The 21,064-nt window shown below is 39.1% G+C and overlaps 1 protein-coding gene across 10 annotated transcripts in view; it reads right to left on the bottom strand.

Annotated features, from left to right (window-relative positions):
• The window catches only part of TBC1D4 (TBC1 domain family member 4), a 109,029-nt gene that overhangs the window by 3,084 nt on the left and 84,881 nt on the right, over positions 1–21,064 (bottom strand). For 5 of the 10 annotated variants that reach the window (XM_042029663.1, XM_042029662.1, XM_042029665.1 and 2 more), the window contains 10 exons: positions 20,772–20,921; positions 14,601–14,761; positions 13,462–13,671; positions 11,554–11,556; positions 9,738–9,896; positions 8,251–8,409; positions 7,563–7,807; positions 4,692–4,851; positions 2,604–2,773; positions 784–960 (listed from right to left, as the gene is read on the bottom strand). In XM_042029663.1, the coding sequence (XP_041885597.1) occupies positions 784–960; positions 2,604–2,773; positions 4,692–4,851; positions 7,563–7,807; positions 8,251–8,409; positions 9,738–9,896; positions 11,554–11,556; positions 13,462–13,671; positions 14,601–14,761; positions 20,772–20,921 (1,594 nt within the window). The other 5 variants (XM_042029661.1, XM_042029667.1, XM_042029666.1 and 2 more) reach the window with 4 other exon arrangements.

Raw genomic sequence — 21,064 nt, 5'->3', positions numbered from 1 at the left:
TATCAAAAGAACACAGCACAGCACCCTTAGCCCATGAACACAAAAATAATGAGGACTTCATCTTTCCTTTTTTTCCTTCCTTCTATTTTCATGTTTCAGAAGCTGAAAGTGCTTTCTGAGCTCTTTGCAATGTTTGTTCAAATTAACAAATATAACAAGAAATAGCCTGGTGATGAAAAAACAAGAACTTGCCTTTCAGGAACATGCAAGACAATACATATTGCAACTGAAACAAGTCTTGGCCAAGCTACAGGTGAACAGTGAAGGAGGAAGGACTTCTTTAAAGCACAACTTTATCAGGCAAAGTCTGGTGGCTTTCAGATGTAGTGAGGTCTGCTAGAAGAGACCACCTTCCAAAAGTAGACTATGAGTTTCAGCAGAAGGAAACAAAATAACACTGCCTACAAAGGCCTGGAGGAAACAAGTCTGCTGCATTATGGATTATTTCTTAAAACTTTCCAACAGGGAAGCAAAGAGATGAAGGGACAGAGAACTTATTTTTCAGTAAGACACACAAATTTTGCCAACAGATTTTATGGAAGATAAGGGAAGAGAGGCTTTGGGAAAAAAGAAATCTAAATCAAGAAGGAAAAGTCCAAGGAATGACAAAGGATTTAGAAGTATGCTTAGCAGAAGTGAATCACTACAATTAAGAGAACTGCTCAACTGCACAAGGTCTTGCAGCAAGAAGACTTCTCACACAGACTTATAACAACACTTTCTCCACTATTGGCTGAATCATAGAAATGACTTCTCCATGAGTTTGTAGCCTAAGTCATTTACCTGTAGCTTCTCCAACAAATCCATGTTTTGCCTCTTCAGATGATTGTTTGCCCTCTCCAGCTTCTCCAGGGGTTCACCTTCATCACAAGGACTCACGTTTTCCTGTAGTTCATCTTGAAGAACATGGTACTCTACTTCATAGGCATGGAGCTGTTTTGAAATATCCATCTCGAACACCTGCCATGAGAGAAAAAACATTTTTAACTACAATAGAGAGGACTTATTCCACACGAATGTTTGACTAAGAGTCAGCTCTTCTGGATTAATGCTTTTCCTGTCCCCTTCAAAAAAGTGTTTAAGGGGATGTCTACAGTAAGAGCATTATAACATCGAGAGTTGTAGCCATAATAAATCATAGACTTCAGAAAAAATTGGATCATGCCTTTTACAATTACCAAATACCAGCTCTTACTAGGAGATGTATCAGCAGGAAAATCTTGTTCAATCCAAGAATTTTATAATATGACCAAGTTTTATGGACTCTTGCTCAGGAATATTAAGAAGTTCAAGACAAAGTTTTTAAATCTGGGATTCATCAGATCTCTGCCTTCAAAACTGGATCCCTTGACTCCAAGAGCTCATTAACAGACTTCTATAAAAACATTCTGCATAGTTACAGATTCCATGTGCTCTATCTCTGCATGATGACACACTACTTTCTTATTGGGATACTTTAGGGATAAAGCATTGTGAAGACTACAGAACTGAGCCTCTAACAGTGCATGGATCGCATGACCCTTATCTGTTCACACATCTAGTCACAGCCTCTCAGCCTTGGAAAATTACCAAAGATTTTTAGACTAGGATTGGAAGGATGTCTACAGTGACATCTTTTCTGTTCCTTATCCTAGAGATCACAAATATTCCACCAACACAGACACACATAGATTCCCTGAAAAACCAAGTTCTGTATTACTTTCACTGTTCTATTCTATTCAAATGAGATAAAACTTTAAATTATGTAGTGTTCAAGCTGGCTAAGTACCATTTTCCTCTACATAGCTACCCGATAAATCACCTGTGTATTACAGATCTGCATGATGTCTACATTTTTCTTTCACTACCCATTATAAGGGGATGGTCCTGGGAACTACCAGAGTGAGACAGCCAAACAACTGTCCCTGCAGCCAGGCTAGGTAGGAACAATAGGATACAGGCAGTCTACACATGAATGCAGATCTGGAAGGCTGCTCAGCATGAGACCACACCACAGGCCAGCTGAGCTGAGCTGAGCTGACCTGCGTGTAACCACATTCAGCTCTGCAGGCAACATAACCCGTTCTTTACTCTATCAGACCTGGCTTTGCACAAAGCCATTTCTACCCATGCAGTATTAAACTACCATCTCTATCACTGCCAGAATCAACAAGTTGTGAAGACAGACATGAAGGTGCCTGACACAGGTTTAGCACAGCAGTCACAGTCAATGCAACAAGGAAATGAAGATTTACATTGTCTAAAACTGAATTCTTATCTAAAAGCACCTGAAAGATTCAAACCTTAACAAGCCACAGGAATGCGTAAGTGCTCACTCACACACATGGTTTTCTAGAGCTCTTCTGTTATCTCTGAACTACCACTTGAAGGGGGAGAGCTGCTCCCAGGTTCACAATTAAGGTACTAGACTGAGGCTCATTCTCAATTTGCAGCTTCAGCGCAGAGGAAGTTTAGGTACAGAGATGAAGATTCCAGCCACAGACAGTATTTCTCAAGAAGGTTTTCATATCTTCTTCTGAGAAGACTTTTGCTTATACTGTAGGCATGATTCTTTTAAAGTAAAATAAATGGGGGAAAAAAAGAAAAGCGAAAAACATCCTTACCTGAGTAATAATTTTTTCCATTTGAGGCTTAGTCATATCTGGAACAGTAGTTTTAAGAAAATCAACAATGTTCTCAAAACTCTCACATCCCATTATAGATATCTCTTGACTGCTAAGTAGGCTCAGTGCTACTTTAAATATGACTTCTGTTCCTTGAAGAAAAATAATGTCTAAAAGAGAAAATAATTACAGTACCTTGAAAATGGGAGCTAGAGTCATTGGATAAATACATATATTTGCTGGGATGTTCTTCTTTGTAATCAATCACAGTGCAGATATATTCAGTTCAGAAGTGCAAAGTCTTATTTCAACAAGAGGATAAAGCATATTAAAGAATTTTCTTTCATCTTACAGATGTGAGAGAGCATTAAAGAAAATACTGCATGCTTGTTATGTCTGTAGCAGTTATCTGCAATAAGCATTTCATCACTGTCTGCCACAGACTGTTAACCAACTGCTAACTGGTTTTAAGTGCTCCTGTGACTGAAAAGCTACTGGGGAGCAGATCACAACACAACTGTTTTTCTACAGGCAGAAGCTAGTTCTTAAAAAACAATCATGTAGATTCCATAACGGGTTATAATATTTTCAAAATTCATGGTAGTGATCTTACTGGCTATAATGTAAGCCCCAAACTCTTTGAGGTATAATTACATGAATAAGAGAGGAAAGTCTGGGCTCTGAAATTTCTGAAATTCCCCCTTCTCAGGTCTATGATGGACATTCAAACAGCATAAATATAAGTATATAATTTGTGACAGGTAGGCAATAGCCATTTGCTCCTGGTATATTACAATGGCCCATAAGACACTGAAAATTCAGGAATTCAAAGCATTAGGAAGTAAAACAATACAATAACTTTGCAATTTTAAAATGGGAACATGCCTTGGTCAACTTATTTACAGAGAAATGACCACCAAACCTCTTTCCCACCTTTCCCCATTCTTAAAAAATTCATTTAGGAAAAAAAAAACAACCCAAACAGCAAAAAAGAAAGGAACATGAAATGCTCAAGTGTCCCAGAATTCAGTAATCCCAAAGGGAAAGAGATATTCACATGACTGGTACACCACTGAAAAAGAGATACACCAATCATTTGTTCATACAGACAGCAGACAGAAAACATTTGCTGTAAATGGAAAAAACCCTGAATAACGAAGAAATCATTGGGTAAGAAAAAATTAAAAACTTAAAACCAAACCCAAACAACCAAAACCTTCTTCCTGCCCCCAAGACAACACACCACACAAACTGAGAATCTAACACACTCCAGTATTAAAACATGAGACGAAGTCAGGTTGAATTTCTTAAGAAAAGACAAAAGGCGCCATACAAAAACAAAGATCAAAGGGAAAAAAGTATCTGATTTAAGAGGAAGTACCTTACACGTGCATTTAGATTCTTGGTGCATATACAAGTACAGTGAGTTTTGCATTAACAAATAACTTTAAATTTAAAAAACAGGTGCATTACTAGAGATTTGACTAAGCTGGCAGTTCTTATGGACAAGAAAAGACGACAAAAAACAATTACTTGACATTCTGATACTGTAAACACTACCAGGCATAATCAATATTTAGGTTTCTGTACTACACATTACCTGAAGAGGAGCATAGAATGAAAAAACCTAGCTGAATGAAATCAGAGGCATATTAAGACTTGGAAATTGTTCAATATATACATGAATACCTAAACCAGCCTTTAAGTTCAAATTTGCTTGAATTTTATTAGAAAGCACTTTAGAATCTGAATTCAGAAATGCATTTTCTTTTTTCAGTTTGCAAGTTGGCCAAAATGAACTTTTCTATAGATATAAACTGAATACATTTGCAACAATAAACTTTCTGCTGTTTACACTTCAGGAGTCTCTTAGGTAATAAGAGAATACATAATTATTTGCTCAAGTCTGATGTTTCAAGGAATACCCTTTGGATTTTCCTCTTCAAGGAGCTGACACCCCACCATGAAAAGTGTTGCTACTTGCCACCCACAACAGTCACCCCAAATGTCCCCAGCATGTAGCAAACTACTGGAGAGTTTCAAAACACAATGGACTGTTTACTATTGCAATAGAATAAGCTTTCTTACCAAATACTCTGGCTACAAATCCTAATGGAAACTGAGATGCGAACAGTGTAAGAAACCACGGTGCAGCATAAAGACTAGGGCTGATTTCATTTTCTTCAAGATGATTATACAGGTCTCTGTGATAATCATGTAGAAGCCTTGAGAGCTGATACATCTGAATCTACAGTGCATGAGGGGGTTGGGGGGGAAGGAAGTAAAGAAAGAAAAGTTCAGCTTTACTCAGTTTTCCCAATCATTCACATTTCATTCGAGGGAAATTAACTGCAGTACAGATGGCACGGTAAAATGAAGCTTAATTGCCGCCTGGGGCCTCGAGTGGTATCCACTCACATATAAACAACCTGCCATTAATGAATTAAAATCAACAGGGTAGTCAATAACAAAGAACAGTTTGAATCTGATTACTAATGAAGAATCATTTCAGATTCACAGGCTTAAAGTAAGAAGGGAATATATTGCTCCAACTTTGTCAACAAACCAGAATTTTCAGTCTCACAGCAATGAAAGTACAGGTACCTCCAAGATGTCCAAATTCTCCATGAATTATTTCTGACTGAATTTACACATTCCAGCTTTCATTCTCTAAATTTTAGCCTTATTTTTGCTGCATTTAAAACTCTAGTGCTACAGTCATCACTTTAGATAGTTTCTGTACCCACAGAACACATTTTATTTCCCAGAACACCTCCCAGTGGTCCTGAGGAATTTAAGATACTGGTGCAAAAAGTGTTGCCATACAACCTATAAAAGGTTGCAAGGGAAAATGGTTAAAAGGTGCTGTTCATGGCTAAAAATATCACTCTGTGGTAAATTATTTCCTTGTGACACTTCTCTCAGAAAGCAGACATATATTGATTAGTTGTCAGGCCCAATTTTGTTGTAAACAGTGCTTTATGCTTAAGGTGAATCTGCTCCTCAATAAGAAAATGACTCATTACATCCAGCTATTTTCCTACTTCTAGAGTTCATGCTTGTTCCCTACCAAAAGCTGAGAGCCCTTGAAGCTACCTGTTTGTCAGCACTGTGTACATGAAGAGGGATCATTCATTTAGGCAAATCAGCTAAATTTGTGCATGCATTTGAGTCCCTGTTTTAATTGCAAAAGATACCAATTAAGCCCAGTTTGGACAGTGCCAATACAAAACACACGTGAAGTCAGAATTGCATCACAGAGTAGTAAACCAACTGGGACAGTTCATTATGAACTAAGGATCTAGATTACTACTTTCTCCAGAAAACAACTAAAAAATCTAAGACAAATAAGTTTTCATTATCTTGAAGAATCATCCAACATTTTTCTTCTACAGGAGTGAAGCCAATTCTGCATAAAAGCTTGCTTGTGTTTCACTACTGTAAATGCAGAAGAATTTGCAATACTCTACTCCTATTAGAAAACAACCCAAATATAGTAAGATCCTCTAAGTCTTCTTGTCTAGTTTGTCTTGAGCAGACAAAATTTGACTTTAACAGAAGAACTGCCTAGGAGCAAACTGTGGGAAAAGACAAGCCATTTATTTTAAAAGGCAAACAGTACAAGTGGTAAACCTCTCCAAATTTAAAAGTACTCTTACAATGAAAGAGTCACACTCATTTAAACTATAATGTGAAATCCTGGACATATGAATGCTCTCAAATCATCAGATGTTGGAAGTCTACAACTGCAATATAACACACACACACTTAGAGAGCATCTACTAGGGAAAAAAAAACCCCACAAACATGCATTTATCACACTTTTACCCTCAGTGGTTTAAAATGTATTTGTGGGGGGAAATGGAACAGGAGGAGGTAAAACAATGATTTTTATGGCTGTTCACAATTCATCAACAACAAATTTGTTATAGCATACTTACATCCACAGTCCTCTATCACTTTTAGAATAAGCACATACAGTTTCTCTAACTATGATCTATTCCATTGCTCTGAACATTTTCCAAATAAGCACCTAAAGAGACTGGTCATGAAAAGTGGGCTAAAACTCTCCCTTAAGTTTTATTTAATTATAACTGTTTGCAGGGAGCATGGGGAAAAAAAAGGAGACTTTTGTATCTGCTGCTTTGTTTTCTCTTCCTCCTCTGTGGACTATAAAAACTCATCAGTGGTATATTCCTTTACATTATAAGGGGTTTATAAAATATAATTATTCAAGTCAGTGGACAGTTGCATGTCAAGGTGAAAGATTTCTCAAACTTTAAACCCTGAAATTCATACAGATCTGAAAATTTTTGTCACCTTCCTAAACAGTCTTGAGTATCTATAGCTAGCTGCTAAATAATATTGCAGAGCTTGCATCATTGCATAAGCTAATTAAACGATTAAAAATTCATCTGTTTTCTATCTCTGAGCGTGATGGAGTAGAAGACAATGAGAGAAAAAGAGGTGAAACGATGAGTACAAGGCAGGGCAGCCCCAAGTACAAATGCCTGAGGAATACATTGACTGACCACTGTGTGTCACTATTGACTTGACTTGGCCTTACAAGATAGACATCTACATCCAAGTGCTCATGGACTGAATAAAAACAAAATCGAATTAATTTTTAAACTCTATCCACGCACGACAAAGCGTATCAGTTTTTTTCTAGCATAAGGAAGAGAGCAATGAGGAAAAGAAAAGGAAGGGCAAAATAGCAGAAATCAGAATTTCTGAAGGGGAGATGACAGGGATGTGCAACAGGATAAAGTCTGCAAGTTTTAAACTTCTCTGTTTGCAAACTGAGAGGCAGAGAGGGGTTTGACAATAAAATATACATGCACCTTACAACCTCCAAAACAGCGTAAGAAGCTTCTTACGGCCCTGGAGAACCTAAGCAACCCCTGAGAGCTCAAAAGTGATTTAAAACTCTGGTTTGCTCCAGAAGGACTGACTTACCTGTAGCGACATCATGTCTGGCCTGTACTGTTTACGGAAGCCAAGGTCATACATGAGGAATTTCAGCATTTCAAAGGCCTGTTCTTCACTCATATGTAGAAGCAGCACTCCAGCTACAAAGCTTATACCTTGACAGTAACCCACTTCTTTGTCCAGCAAAGAGTATGCTTTCAAGAGATTAAACAGTGATAGCTGTCCTGCTCCAAGGTGGGCGGAAAAGTAAGGATGCGTAGGGAATGTCCGTCCTGATGTAAAGAGAGAAGAGTAGTTGATATTCAATTCTTCTAAAGAAAAACCCCAGAAAAAACCCCAAACAGCATCTCTCCTCTCTCAGACCATTTCTCTTTGCTTTCATATGCAGTTTGCCTTTAACCAGATCAATCTGTATCTTACCACTGATTTTAGACTGTACCTTTTGATCTCCTTTAATATTCTCATCTGCACAGAACTTGCAGAAGCAACTGCCTGACTTCTCTTTTCAGACAGATGCAGAAGGGCATAAATATGAATGGCATAGCCTAAGAAATCATCTGCTTACAGGACTCTAAATGGCATACACAGAATGTATCCTGGTGACATAGAAAATGGTGTTCATAGAGCAGCATCTATCTTCAGCAACAGCTTCTATTTTGACTGGTGTGTTTTTCACTGAAAGACCCACAAAACCAGTCAGAAAGAACAGACTTACCTAGATCTACGAGGATGGCATGCTGTTGAGCAGTCAGTTGTTTCAGAAGTTCTTTGTAAGAGATGTCAGGAGGCTGCTGCTTGTTTGGCAGCCTGTGCCTGACTCGGTGTTGCACAGCCAAAAACTGCCAAATTTCTCCCCGACGACTTTTTGGTACACCTGCAGGTCAGTCAAAAAAATAAGAGGCCTAAGCAGGGGGATACTTTTAGTGCTACAACAAAAGAATTTGCTTTGTCATAATCTTGGCTGAACCACTCTGGATGATCCCTTACGAAGTGAACTCCACTCTGCAGTGTGTTCACTCAGTAGCCACAGCTCAGTCCCACAAACTAAACGTGAACAACAAACTTAAGAGCAATTACCCTGAGCAGTATCTTGGGCAACTGAGGTACAGATATCCCTTGCTTTGCCACTTCTGAGCTGTTAGCCTCCAGCAGGAAAAGATGCACAACTACACACAGAATGTAGAACAACCTGTTTAGGAAGTCTGAACTAAATTCTCAAGTGTAAAGTACAGGGAAATCCACCTCCTCTTTCCCTTCTCAAAAGGCTGCTCATGTCAGTCCACAGACACAAGAGAAATACATCTCCCTTCTATTTCTCCCTTTCTATTTGAAAGTCAAAATGTCAACTCTGCTAATACCTTCTAGGTAATTATTTAAGAAGAATGCAAGTTTAAAATACCATATCCTTGTTCCCAATTCTGAACTGCTATCCAACAGCAGAAAATAGGGTATCAAGATAAGTAATTTGTTGGCAGACTTCTGAAGGACACTAATAGGAACTGCTTTATATCTACTACAATTTACTTTGGTAGCAATTTAAACCTCCCTTCTGTGCCACAGCCAGATCAGGCTGAACTGTTTTTCAGCATCTGTAACACAGATATGATATTCTATGGAAGAGGGCAGAGCAGTGCAATCAGGCCCTACATCTGCATCATAACAAGGCCCTCTGGATACCCTCTTGGCCTATGGCTAGTCCACAGGAAGATCTACTTCAAGACAAAATCCCCAGCCTTTCACTCCAGGAAATGAAATACTAAGTGACCGTATTCCAGGACTCTCCAAAACTTGGCTCTGATTTCCCTAGGTTTTGGGCACAGACCACAGCAGACATTATGGTCCAGCCTTCTCAGTAAGCAAGTAAAATCAGAGCATCTGAAACTCAGAGTCAATTGGACCCACTGATCAGAAACCAGAAGTTCAGAGGTGCAGAGGCTCCTAGTTCAATCTTGGATGTAATGATACACGGAAACAAGATGCTACTTTCAGGGGTATGACTGTACATGTTTCTGCATTGCTGACATTGCAAGCTGCAGACACAGCAGAACCTATTTTCTGTTTTGCAGGAGAAGGTGAGCACCTCTGAAAAGAAGGCAATTTTTTGCTTCTGGAAGAAGTGTATTGCTGGCAGATTTCTGTTGGATCAGAAGAAAACAAAAAATATCTTCAGACTTCATACCTGAAAGCCTCCTACATAAATACCTTCTTTTAAAGTGGAATGAATATCTTCCATGTCACATCGGATTTTGGCTCTGCAGTTTAGTAACTTCTTATCCCAAATATTTATGGCATCTTTCTGACATGTGCCAACTTCATCATAGTCCAGTTTTACTTTTCGTGATTGGAGCTCATCTCTGCTTGCTAGAACATGGAACAAAAAGGAAGAGCACACGGAAAACCAGAATATCAGAAAATTACAAGATAACAACAAATGCACAAACCCCATTCAAGTTAGATTTATCTATCCAATAAGCTGACTGGGGATAAATACATCTACAATTCATTAGTTTATAGCTTAGATGGGGACAGTTGTTGTAAGATGCTGCATGTAACAATTTAACTTCTCTTACTGGGTCATGAATATTAGCAATTCATGAAGCACATAAAAACATTTTTTAAAGCTTGGGGCAAAAAAACCCACATTCAACAAAACCTCACAGCACCTGCTCTGCAAAAACACCTTTGATCATTTTGTTCTTGTTTATATTGAACATTACCATTGTTTTAGTATGGAAAGTCCCAAACATATGAATGTTTGTATTAGAGATTTAGGCAAGCAAGCTAAGCAAGTCTTCTGAACTGAGTCAGTCACACTGGCTCCAGCTCTTACATGTCCCTTAAGAGAGCAAGAAAAGCTCTTGGCACTGCTACCTGGCATCATCGGGCTGAGCAAACAGAATGAACCAACATGAGCCATAGCCAAAAAGATACATTTGTGCTGAAGCACAGAACTCTTGATGTTATAAACTAAAAAGCTTTGCTGCATAGGACTACCTGGTACAAAGTATTTATTACACTACTTCTGAAACAAAGCTGCATTGTCATCCTGGCATTTCATTGAGAAGCAGCTTTCATTTCCATTACTAAGAAATTAACTCTGGGTATTGTATTATTCATGATGCATGTGCAGAAAAACACTTCAATTCCTCTAACTACTGGTACAAAAAACTGAAATCAAGACTTGTATGTGTCTTAATTTAGAGAGATATGTTTAGTTGTCACTGGAGTGGAATGTACATTTCACAACTTGACCTCTGAGCTGCAGTTGATTTTATCTCAAATTTGCCTTGATCTGTGCACAATACTCCTTGCAGAAGCCTCCTTCCTCTTACAAATGTATTCCCTTCCCCACCATCACCTCTAGGTAAAAGCAAATTCTCACTCACATTTTTATACATCCTGCAAAACAAGACAATCTGTTCCTTCACCTACTCACCTCACTTCAGATAGAGTTAATATTGGATCAGTCCACAGGATCATTGCCTAGCCCACTTCAAAAATGACAAATTATTTCCAAAAGCTCTGTTACACCTCTGAGATATTACCCACTCAATACTTCAGGGGCCCCTGCAGAAGCAGGTATGCAAAGTGCAGTACACTGCTATAAAAATGCAAATGTGATCTTACCACAGGAATTTGCAGTTCAGCTGGGGCGATTTCAAATGCTACCCTACTGCTGTACGATTTCACCCAAGAATTCTCACTCTTGGAGGCAGCATGCAACTCAAGAGAGCAGTAACATACTTCAGTGTGACAACAAACTCCCACATTAATTGTGCAGTTAACCCTAGCAAAAGCCAGCAAGTTTGCCCATTGATCATACCTGCTCTACCTACTACACCATCCTTGGTTGCTTTCAGCCATCCTTACATTTTTCCTAATCATTGCTAGGTGGCCTGCTACTTTTTGCAGCTCTTATATTTCTAGATGACCTACTGGAAAAAGGAGCTTCTAGGTTCTCAGAAAAAAAGAAAGGAAAAGAAAAAGAAAGCAAGTTTGCGCAATTGACAGAACTTACCTTCTGTAAAATAAAGAACTAATAGCATTCAAGTCTCCTCGACAGCAAAAGGAATAGGAAAAGAGGTTCTATTAATATTTTGTACATAAAAGTCAACAAATGATTAACAGAAAACCACTAGAAACAGTTCCACAGCAATTCCAGTCTTAAACCAGTGGAATATATACAACTAATAAATTCACAGCTAGGAACCTGGCTTCAAGTAAAGATATTTCTGCATTTCTGTTACTACATTTCCCTTTCCTGAGATGTACATTTAATTGTAAGGCCAAGAACCACCTGAACTAAGGCTTGTTTGGAATGTATCAGCTCTGCACATGTCCTGTCCATAAAATGGCCCATGTTATAACAGACCACAGGAAGGAAACCTAGATAGGTGCTAGAATAGTTTACTTTTCACCCTTACTAAAATAAGATGATGAATTCTAGGTAGCCAGAGCACCACTTTCACTAGCAGTACTTACGAACCTGAAAATAAGAATGGAGACATGCTCCTTGGAGCACAAACCAAGAACGTGGGCTGGCAAATGAGTGCCAGTTTGGCATCTCCACTGCCAACACTCCTGTTTTCACCACAAATGATCAGGTAGGAAGAACCTAATTTCTACATATCCATTACAGAATGGAAGCAACTTGTAACTGAGTCTTAAAGGAACTGGACTGATTTAACAGTTTTCAGTACCCTTAGCCACACAGGATGGGTATAGCAAAGAGTTTATCCCTCAGCAGCTTAAAATAACGGAGGGAATAACATGAAATTAGTCACCCCGGCAGATCTCCAGCTTCCTCACCCCACAACAATAGACTATTTGCTAAAATGGTTTATGAAATGAAGATTTTGGCTGAAGTTCTCTCTAGATGTTCCCTATGAATCTAGGAGTTTCCACAGAACTGTGTGCCAACAGGGAGACAAACTGTAGAGAGAAATGGCACCAAGAAATACTCTACGTGTGCAGGAAATACATTCAAGGATGTATGCTTGGAGGGATATGGGAAAAACTTCTGTCCTGATGTTTTTCTTTCCTCTCCCTGCCTTCCCAGTAAGCTAGTCCAAAGAAGGCCAAAGAGTTAACTGACCTTAACAAGATCATTATGTTTTGTCTGAAGACTCAGACTACCGTATATGCTGTACAGCATAAAGGAGAAGATGAAGGCAGCAACTGCAGAGAGGACACTTGGAATTTTCAACTTGCACCAAAAGCTTGCTAGTCTATTTTACTGAAGAACTTCTATATGCTAGGACAGACATCGCATCCTATCTTTTATTTGTGTGAGTCTTGACCAATCATAATAAAGTATCTTAGCCAGAAGCTCAGGCAACTGACAATCAGAACAGTCAACTTTAGACCCCTCACTAACAGCACTCAATTTTCAGTGTACAGTGCTCATGGTTCCAAAAAACAGAACTTTCTGACATACCTCAAGAGCCAGTTGCTCAAAAATCATATTTGGATTCAAGCATTAATAAATTACCACTGTGACGTGGTTAATGAAGAACAAAAAGCCTGGAGAGAAAGGCCATGAGCTGCAAAGGACTGAAACGAGATAGAAAGGGTAAGGTTTACCATACCTAAGTGTTCACACAGCTCCTGTTCTCCTCACTCCACATTACAACTCCTGGACTCAGACAGATACAACAAAGACTGTAGCATCCTTTGTCTAACATGCACTCAAAAAGAAAAATTTATCACTTTCTTCTGTCACTAAGATTACTCATTTAAAGTCAGGTAGACAGAGAATCTGGTAGACTGTGAGACAGGACTAGGAAAACACAGGTTTTTTCTAGTACTGTTAACTGAAAAGTTACAGAACCACATCTCTGTTTGAGGTGCCCAACACCAGAACAGTTTTCATCTTCAGGCAGCAGAATCTGCAATAGCTTTTAGGGGTATTTTCTAAATAGCTAACCTTCCAGCTTCTGGTTTTCTTTTTCCATTCGAAGTAACAGAATTTGTTGATGGATGGCTTTTCTCCACAGACTTTGTAGTTCTTCTGAGTTTCTCCTCTCTCCAGTTTTATCTGGACCATCCTCATTTTGCAATACTAGAACAAGAGGGTCCTCCTCCAGGGGTGGAGCAAGGGGGGATAAGGGTAACAATTCACTTCCATCATGACCATCTGCAAAGAATCAGAAAGCTATTACAGGAAACTCAGATTGTTTGACATACAAAAAATCTATGTCATAGCAGAACAAAAATAGCTGTCTTTTACATTCAGCAGTGAGTTGCTGATTCCAAAGACAGAGAAAATGCAGTTCAACAGTAGAGGATTCTTTTTAAATAAGTGTTTTGCTTACATTAAATAAATTTATATTAAAATGAAATAGAGCTAAATAAAGGGTCACCCAGTATTTCAAACCTTTCCCCTGCCAGCTCCTTCCACAGGCCTTACAATGAGGCATTTATCCATAAAGTCTCCTTTACAGCTGAACTTGTTTACTGCTGTGATTTACCATGGGTTCTATATAAAAAGCAACCTTTTCCATCTGCTAACCTACACTACAGAGAGTGCTGTAGCACTTTATGCTCACTAAACATTGAGTTTGAAATTTGCCTATGGTTTTGAATTCTGCCAAACAGGACTTTATCAATAGCATGATTTCAGCTACTTCAGAGGTTTCTACCTTAAATGGCTTAAAGCTGTAACAATTATTAATACACTCAAGAGGTGCTATGTACACCACAAGGACACGACATAAAATTTACCATTTTCTGCAAATACTCCTATTATGTACACAGGCTAGGGTAAAAATTTCCTAACTGTTAAAAAGATTATCTTTGTCAGCAAGAGACCTGTCTTAATTTCCTTGCTACAGCAGCTATGGAAGATTGCAATTCATTTGATTTTGATGCCAAAGGCCTCTCTTCAAAGCAACAAAAACCTAAATAGTCTAAAGCCAAATGAGCACAACTGATCTCTGGCAAGGTTCTAGCATGAATATTGTACCACACTGAGTCCCTTCTCCCTTTCATGTTATCACATGTTGCAGTTCACTACAGTATTAAGTAACAACTGCTTGTTTATTTTCTTTAAAAGCACACACAGACCTGGATGCTGCATCTTGGAAGGAGATTTATTCATAGGTGAAGCTACCTGCAGGAATATTCTCCGCCGCCAGGAGATGCGGCGAGGTGTGAGCGTGGCCCCCACAGCATTTAGAGATTCACTGCTGCAGAAGGTTGATGTTCTTTTCTTTCCCTCCCCATCACTGAAGGAAAGAAAAAGCAGGTGGGGTATTTAAAGTCAGTATTCCTTGTAGGGGGAAAAAAAAATCTTTATTAACTCTGTCTAATGTATAACCAAACCTGCAGGAGCATTTGAGGGGAAGCTTAAGAAGGCAAAGCATGCTGTGTGTGAGCTTCACCTTGAATACTCAAGCGCCCAATTGTTTTCTTGTAGCACAGTGCTGTGAAGTTTGCACTGTATACCACCAGGAAGCATCCATAGCATTCATACAGGGCTTAGCTGGAAGCTTAGAATAAAAGCTTAACTTTTGGAGAAGCTAAGAGAGAAACATTGTAATACTTAGCCTCTAACTTTGACAGCAATGGGTTTTGTTTTGCCATACACAAGTCTTCTGGGAGCAATCTGATGTAACACCCCTAAAAGCAGAGATGGTGCTCCAGTGGAGCACAACACTCCATTTAGAGCCATTTTAAATGTCATGCTGAGCTCACAGGTGAGTATTTTATTGGAGACAATGTTCTGCCTTCTCATACAGTCTCTTTCCTAAGCTTCAAGAAGTGCATGCTTCACTTGGATAAATGGGGACAGATGTCCTCATGTTTCATCAGCATCTCCAGCTGTAGGAACAGAGCCCCTGCAAACAGAGGGCAGATCTTCTCTCCAGCTGCCATGTAGAAATATAATTACACATTAATTTTAATAATATTTTATGCTGCTGGAAGAAGTAAGGAGAGGATAGAGGAAAGCTTTACTGGGGGGACACACCAAGCATACCTTTCTACTGACTACTGCCAGAGAAAAAGACATTTAGCTGTCATAAGTACTTGATCCACTTTCAGAAATATTTCAAAATTTTGCATTTGTGGTAGTAAATTACGTGCAGAGATATTATATAGCAATGGGTACATTGATTATCTGCCACAAATCCTTTCACATAATGTCAACAGCACAATTACAAGCTTTTAGGAAAAGAGCATCAAACAGGGGGAGCTGTTTCTGCAGCTTCACCTTCAATACAGGGAATACTGATATATCAAAACAGTAGCCACACTTAAACCTTCATCCTGTAACAAATTTCCATGCTATAATGCAAGGATCCTAAAAAGTTAGATTAAAGGAAAGCCCAGCATGTTCACTATGTTTTTAGTGGTAAGGCAGTTGCAGATGATTGCAGTTTGCCAGCTACAGTCCGTCCCCCCACATCTGGCTTGCACAGGAGAGATCTGCAAGGGAGGACTACGAAGTTTTACCTATACCAGTCTGCCAGCTACACTAGCTTAACCAGCACTTCATAAGTAATACTCTGTGCTGAATGAATGTGCCGAATTCACCAAGCTAGAACCGGCCTTTTTGCTGACCAAAGCTGTCAGGATGCTAATGGTCTACAACAGCTCCCTGATATTTGCAAGCCTGAGTGACCAACTGAACTCACTATCATACCAAGGTATAAGACCCTCCTTTCATATCCTGGTGGAGAAATAACCATGACTTCATATTCACCTACCCAGTACAAGGCACCACCCCTCCTCTCCTCTAAGAACAGTGCTACTGGTTGGGAGCCCTGAATAACACACAGTCTGAAGTGTTCTCCACTCCTGATTTAGCTTCCGTAGTGCCTCAGCTCCCTATGCATCACACTATTGGTGGGTGGCCTTTGAAGATCCCCATGTTGCATTAACCTAAACAGCAACTGTGACAATCTTCTTTATCTAACTCCATGTCTGATGATGGGTAACCACTGCCTGTGGTAGCTAAACACAGACTACATAGACTATAACACTAATTCTGAACCCATAGGTGCTGTTTTTCAAAGGTATTTCAGTCCAAAGGCTCCTGGAAATGGGATACTGACTTTGGATATGTATAATTCTAACTTATGTTTCTATAAATAACTGTAACAGAACTACTGCTTACTGTTTCAAGTCTTACATATCATCACATGTTATAACACAAAAACTGAGTCATTCCAGGGCTTACTAAACAGATGCTATATAACAAGGGAATGAAAACTTCCTTTCTACTGCTATGTACAAAAATCCATATTCAGCTACTGTGCCTCTAGACAGTCCTAGGAATAGTGTTCAATTTAGAGTAGCAAAATTCACAGAAAAGTCAGAATAAGAAGGTGGCTATTTTAGGGTATGAAACTAAGTTGTTTACACCATTTGAGTCATGGAGTTTACATTGGGATGAACCAATCATGTACGCTACCTCATGAAGCGTGCAAACCAGACAGTTCTGAGGACCTGTATTCTGTTGTTAAAAATCCTCTCTCCACAAAAATCCCCAGTCATTTTAGGCAACTAGTATTAATCACCTCCTCTTTCAAAGAGCTGTCCGATAAGTGATTAGAGGAAAACCTCTCCAAGTCTCAGAAACACACCTTGTCATATTAACCCAGAAAAACACCAAGACTTAGGAAAGGGAGGGTAGAAAGGGAGCAAAGAAAGTTTCTTCATTTCAAGACAGACAACTCCTAGCTTAGTATGAGATCTGAAGATGTGAAACAATACCCTACAAAGCAAAAGCAGGAAGAAGTCAGAGTAAAATGGTAGTGTCTCCTACCCTAAAGAAAAGATTCAGGAAGTTGGTGCAAAAACCAGTTTCTCTAAACAGAGTGGGGGTAAAGAAAAAAATTAGCTATCAGCTCCCAGCAAAATGAGAGGTTTATTAATGTGAGTGGAGAGACTAAGAGCCAAAGCATCTCCAAAACAAGAAAAACAACTTCTTAAATAGAGTTCAGTCATTGCTACTGAAAAGCAGAGCAGAATTTTCACTACCACCTAAGCAGACATCTACATGGGAAACGTGCTGCAAGGTCACCTAGCAGAAGAATCTCTGGAAAAAGGTGACAATGTAATACTCTGTATTTAAGATATATGCATCACAACTCAGTTTGGAGAATAATGCTTCTCTGTAGGGCTACTTAGCCTACGCTTCTGACCCAATACAGAAACCAAAATGCATTTAGCAGCTTGTATACAATAAAAAATGAACAGCTGTAAATTCAATATAATGCCTCAAATATTTCAGTCTGTACTTTTATCCTTAAGCTGTTCCAAGCAATAACCCAAGTACTCAAGAGTACTGATCATCTAAGGTTTTATCTCTGGTTTTAACTGCAACTCGGTTTCACCCATTCACTATTCTATCAGATAATGCATAGCATGAAGATGAGACAGCTACTTCAGAGAAAGAAAAAAAAAAGAGAAGAAAGAAGAAATCTCAACAAATTGGTCAGACTACAAATATGCTTCTTGCTTGGTTTTGATTAGCTAAATCTCTTTCCAGAACTATTCTTTAAAATGTACCCGAAGACTGATATTTAAAAAACCACAATGCTACCCCCTTTCTTGTGAACTCTTCACATAATACTTACCTGAATTATTTTTCACTTGAGTCCATGAAAGCCAACTGACTTGTGAATAAATACTGTTGTTGTTCATGCCAAGACTTGTATTTTTCCCCATTTTGCTTTCATTTCAACTTCTCTTCTGATTGCTCTAAGTAGCAATTGAATCAATGCAACCTACTTTGCAATTTGGAGGCTGAGACAGTACAAAATCCCCCAGATCAAGTACAGAATTCAACTTCCCAGCACTTCAGCTGGCAGAAGGCTGTACGTAAGACTAATACATGAAGCATTCCTCCCATCTGGGAAGAAGAAAAACCAGTTTCTATCAGTTTACACCCCTCTATTCATTCTCACTCCTGTCATATATTTTTATTCTGAATAATTACTTTCTGCTATTTTGTTTAAAGAATATTCTCAAGTAGTTTACTTCCTTCATGAGACATGAAGCTGTTTTTAAAAAAAGGAATCTGTTCAAATTCAAATTCAGCTTCAATTATCCTTGCACAGCAATGCAATGAACAGAGAAACTGTGGGCTATCAAACCTATGCTGAAGGTTGTTCCATTTTTAAAAGTGCTGCTTTTACGTTTATATTAAAAATTCTTGTTTACCTCTATGTTGATCAGACCTTATTTTTACTCCTTATCTGCAACTCTGTTCAATATTGAATGCTGCACAGCACACTTGTGAAAAGTCAAGACTGTGTGGAGATCATTTCCATCCTAGCCTTCTCTCCAGAGAAATGTATTGACAATGCCATAAAAACATTCTGAAGGCACCTAAAAATATTACGGTGATGCCAAAATTTTACTATACTGTTCATTCCTTAAAGAATGGAACTGTATGGGAAGCTTCCAACCCAAACCATTCTGTGATTCAATAAAAAAAACACAAAAAACAAAACAAACAAACAAAAAACAACCAAAAAAAACCCAACGAAAAATCCTATGCCATTCTATAGCATTCTCTTTGCATAGGCCCATCTGGCTGCTACAATTCCAAAATCTTTCTAAAATTAATTCCAGCTGAAACTGTCTCTGCTCCTTCACACTGAAGATTGCCAGAACACCAATAAAAGCTGCCTGCTGCATCATGTGTAGTCTCAAAGCTACATGATAAAGAAGTGAGACTCTACGGAATTCTTCTCTGGCGCAACAGGAATTCCACACTTCATGAATGCATAGTAACCATGATTATTCTGGAAAATGCACTGAAGTTTTAATTAGGGTTCCTAACAGTCAAACAGTTTATAGTTTGCAGATTGCAAAGCTTAATTCCAACCTAACATATACTCACTCATATGAGAACGCTAAGAACACCTCACAGTGATCCTACTGGGATAGATGGTGGTCCTCTGAGAAAAAGAACAAAAGGGAAAAAATCCCAACAAACCAAAGAAGAAGCCTACAAGAAAAAAAACACTGTAAAACATTAGAACTTCCTCTCATTCCTAAACCTGATGGCATAACATACATTTGCAACTTTTGGCCACCATCAGTTGGACAATATATTTCATTCTCCATTAGCCAGATGAAGTGGATTACCTCAGTGACCCTTATCACATCAGCAGTATTCACTTGGCACTTCTTTCTGACCATACTTGTCATATTCCCTCCACAAACCCAACTAGATGCTAACTGTGCACTCTTGCTACTGCAATTTCCTCACCATGACAGTTCAGGCCCAGTTGCTCCCAGCAAGACCTATAGCTAATGAGATCCCATTTTCACAAGAGTCCTCATACAAATTAAAGACCAAATTGTACCAGGAATGTGTATACTGTAAGACCTAAGTGGAAGCATGGTGGTCTTCTGGGAATTACTCCTTGAAAATCTCCCCTCCTTAAGAGTTCAAAACTCCACTACAATGAAACACAGTACCTTGACCTGCCTGCACAACCAATTCCAAAAACAGTATCTCAGAAATTTCAGTTTGGAATTATGTGGCAATAAAGTACAGTTTTCATACAATACTCAATCCTTCATTCTCCAGATCCAAAAAGCTTGGTTTAATGGTGTCCACTGCCTGTACAAACTGACCTGGGCATTGGTTCAGCTTGGATCAAGCCTGCTATCTAAAAGGAACACAGAAATAAAGCTGGAATGGAACCCAAAATAGAGTGGTCTGTAAGAGACAGGTTTGGGGTATTTTTTGCCACTTCTCATACCTTTGCTTCTTCCCAAATCCTCTTCAACTAGAAGTTATTTGTTAATTCTCTCTGAATGTCTCACAGTTAGTATCACTCAGTTAACTTGGTGTTTCCCCTTCCTCATGCACAGGCATCCCACATTAGTACTGTACACTCTTCACACTGCTCTTTTCTTATTTTCACATGCCAATGATCATGGCAACACATGCTGGTTTGCATTCAGCAGAGAAAGCGTTAAATTGGCATAACACTCCTAAAATCCACTGCATTTCACGTGACAAATCAATGCAGCAGATTTGCAACACTACAACAGAAATAGGTTAATAGCTGCTAGGTGTCAGCATAGAAGCCTCTGTTTTTAACAGGCTTTTTTATCCAAAAGCCCGCTTGTCCATTTGCATCACGGAAGTCTGTTAGAAATGCAGGAGCACAAGGTGGAGTGGGAGAGATGCCATGTGCTGCATTCCACTGGGAATCCTGCTGTTAAGCTGGTGGCACTGGAGAACTAGCCAGGAGACAATGCTCTCACCTCTTGGAGAGGTCACTTTCTGAGTGCTGGAGCAACCTTCCTGAGCCCTGGTAAAAGCTTTTCAGGAAAGAAGGGGCAGAGAGAGAGGAGGGGAGACCAGGTGACACAGATTCACTCTCACTGAGAGCGCGCCGAACCCCGACCACAGGACTGTGCAGGCAACAAGAGAACACAGCAGATGGGTCAGCATGGATTTGGATACAACAACAAAACCACCAGATTAAAGACACTGGCCAAATACCTCATCTTGGCTTACATTAACTCTGTTTCCCAGATGATAAAATGTACCATGT

Source organism: Corvus kubaryi, unplaced genomic scaffold (genome assembly GCF_017639235.1).
Source record: "Corvus kubaryi isolate FWS band 111438036 unplaced genomic scaffold, C.kubaryi_AGA036_p1.0 37328, whole genome shotgun sequence".
Taxonomy (NCBI): domain Eukaryota; kingdom Metazoa; phylum Chordata; class Aves; order Passeriformes; family Corvidae; genus Corvus; species Corvus kubaryi.
This window is presented reverse-complemented; position numbering and strand designations above follow the sequence as displayed.